The 1,901-nt window shown below is 27.6% G+C and overlaps 1 protein-coding gene across 1 annotated transcript; it reads right to left on the reverse strand.

Moving 5' to 3' along the window:
- Positions 1–1,007: 1,007 nt before the first annotated feature.
- Positions 1,008–1,843, reverse strand: Tsp_13553 (activating signal cointegrator 1 complex subunit 1; the record flags this gene model as incomplete). The annotated part of the gene is made up of 3 exons (XM_003367915.1): positions 1,008–1,233; positions 1,315–1,413; positions 1,707–1,843. Coding segments are annotated over 3 exons (462 nt in total), but the record flags the coding sequence as incomplete, so codon positions are not given.
- Between the last annotated feature and the right edge of the window lie 58 nt (positions 1,844–1,901).

The following is a 1,901-nucleotide window of genomic DNA, read 5'->3' on the forward strand; positions in this document are numbered from 1 at the left end:
TTATAATGTGGAGTCCATTTTTGCCATGCTAGTACATTTCATAAAAAATTACACAATCAAAAAATTTTAGGGGTCGATAAAATGCAATAAACTCAATTTAGTATGTACTTTTGTACAATATACATGATTTTGATCAAACTAGGTTCAAACAATGCATAAAATTCAGTTTTTTAATTATCCCATGACTTTCTAATCAATAGAACTGTGTATAAACAAGCAATCCAAGCAAAGTTACAGTAATAAAAGCGCCGCGTAGTGAAGAAAATTCAAATTAATTGCTGTTTGACTTCGTCTTTTTTTTCATTTAAGTATATTTATAAAAAAAAATTTTGAATGCAAAACATGTGCACGTGAACAAACATAATTTAATTTATTTCTACGACATCTCAACCGACAAGCCCTTATTCATAAGCATAAAAAACTACTTACCTAGGGTTTAAAATTTCCACCAGATTTTTCAAGTAAAAACGTTTTTTCATATATTTTATGTTTCAGTTTTATTTCCTAATTCTACTTCTCTAAGATACACAATTTTCTCAACTGCTGTCAATGAAACAATGAAGGCACAAAGATTAAAAGTGGTTAGCAAAATCAAAAAACAGTGGCTTTATCATATTAAAAAACTTTTTAAATCAGAATTTAATTGAGCATAATTGACAGTTAAAAAACACTACACACAAGAATTCCAATGTAACCAAGAGCAAAAAATCTCAGTGAAGATTACATCAATACAGAGAATAGAACTAGGGTAAAGAGTCAAGCCGAGAAAAAAAATATTAACAATGTTGACCGGCCATTTATGGATAAGAGCAAATCTCAAACTAGTGGATGTATTCTCTTCAAAATTTTCACTGAGGGGAACAACCCAATGTATAAAATCATGCATGGCATTTTACAATAAACAACGCAATAAAATAATTAATTACCATTGAAAAATACCTTCACATATTTCAGCATAAGTTTTAACTGCCCAATTAAATTAAGTTCAATTAAACTTTCCTCAGACATCAAAAATAAAACAATACCTTTAAAATTTTTCTGGCATCAAATGGCACTCGACGCTGTTTATTCGTCTCCCCATCTCCAATTTTATCAGACACTTCTTCTGAGTCACTTCCATGTTGAAACACATTATTTAAAAGAGTAACATGCAGTTTAACGTGTTCAAATTTGTTAATGAGCAAACCAGAAGTTTCAAAGTGCTCACATACTTTGTCAACAAACTGCTGAAATCTATAAGAAATAATTCACATACAACAGAGAAAAAACATAATAGCAGAATAAAAAATCACATATTAAAAGAAGTAATGCTACCTGTCTAATTCTTCAACAGAATCAAATTCAACCTTTCCATATAGTACATTAACATTTGCAGGATCGTCGTTCATAATTTCTATACCATGCAATCGACAACTGACATTACTCAAATCTTTTTTTAATATCGGTCTAATAAAAATTTCAAAAAATTTCATTGATATGTAGTAATGATTATATTTATTTCATTTATTATTAATCATAATAGTTTTGGTTATTTAAGTATTTTCACAATTTTACTAATTGGATAAACTTTAAATTTTATATATCACATATTTTAATAATTCAATTTGAATTATTACTTAGTTTTTGTTTAAAATTAATTTATTTTTTCGGAAATTATAAAAAATTTATAGTTTCAGTTTAAAACAAAAAATCAGAAGAGTACTTACAGCACTACTGATTCTTTACATTGATGAAGAAGTTCTCTGGCAATCTTACGTTCATTTTCATTCATTAATACCAACGTTCCTACCGTAAGATGCAGTCGATTTGGATTTTGAAACAAATCTTTACAAATATTGTTACACTAAAATAATTAAAACATCAACATTATTTTTGCAAACCACTATCTAGGATAAATTTAA

This window comes from Trichinella spiralis, assembly GCF_000181795.1.
Source record: "Trichinella spiralis strain ISS 195 chromosome Unknown Scfld3458, whole genome shotgun sequence".
NCBI classification, from domain to species: domain Eukaryota; kingdom Metazoa; phylum Nematoda; class Enoplea; order Trichinellida; family Trichinellidae; genus Trichinella; species Trichinella spiralis.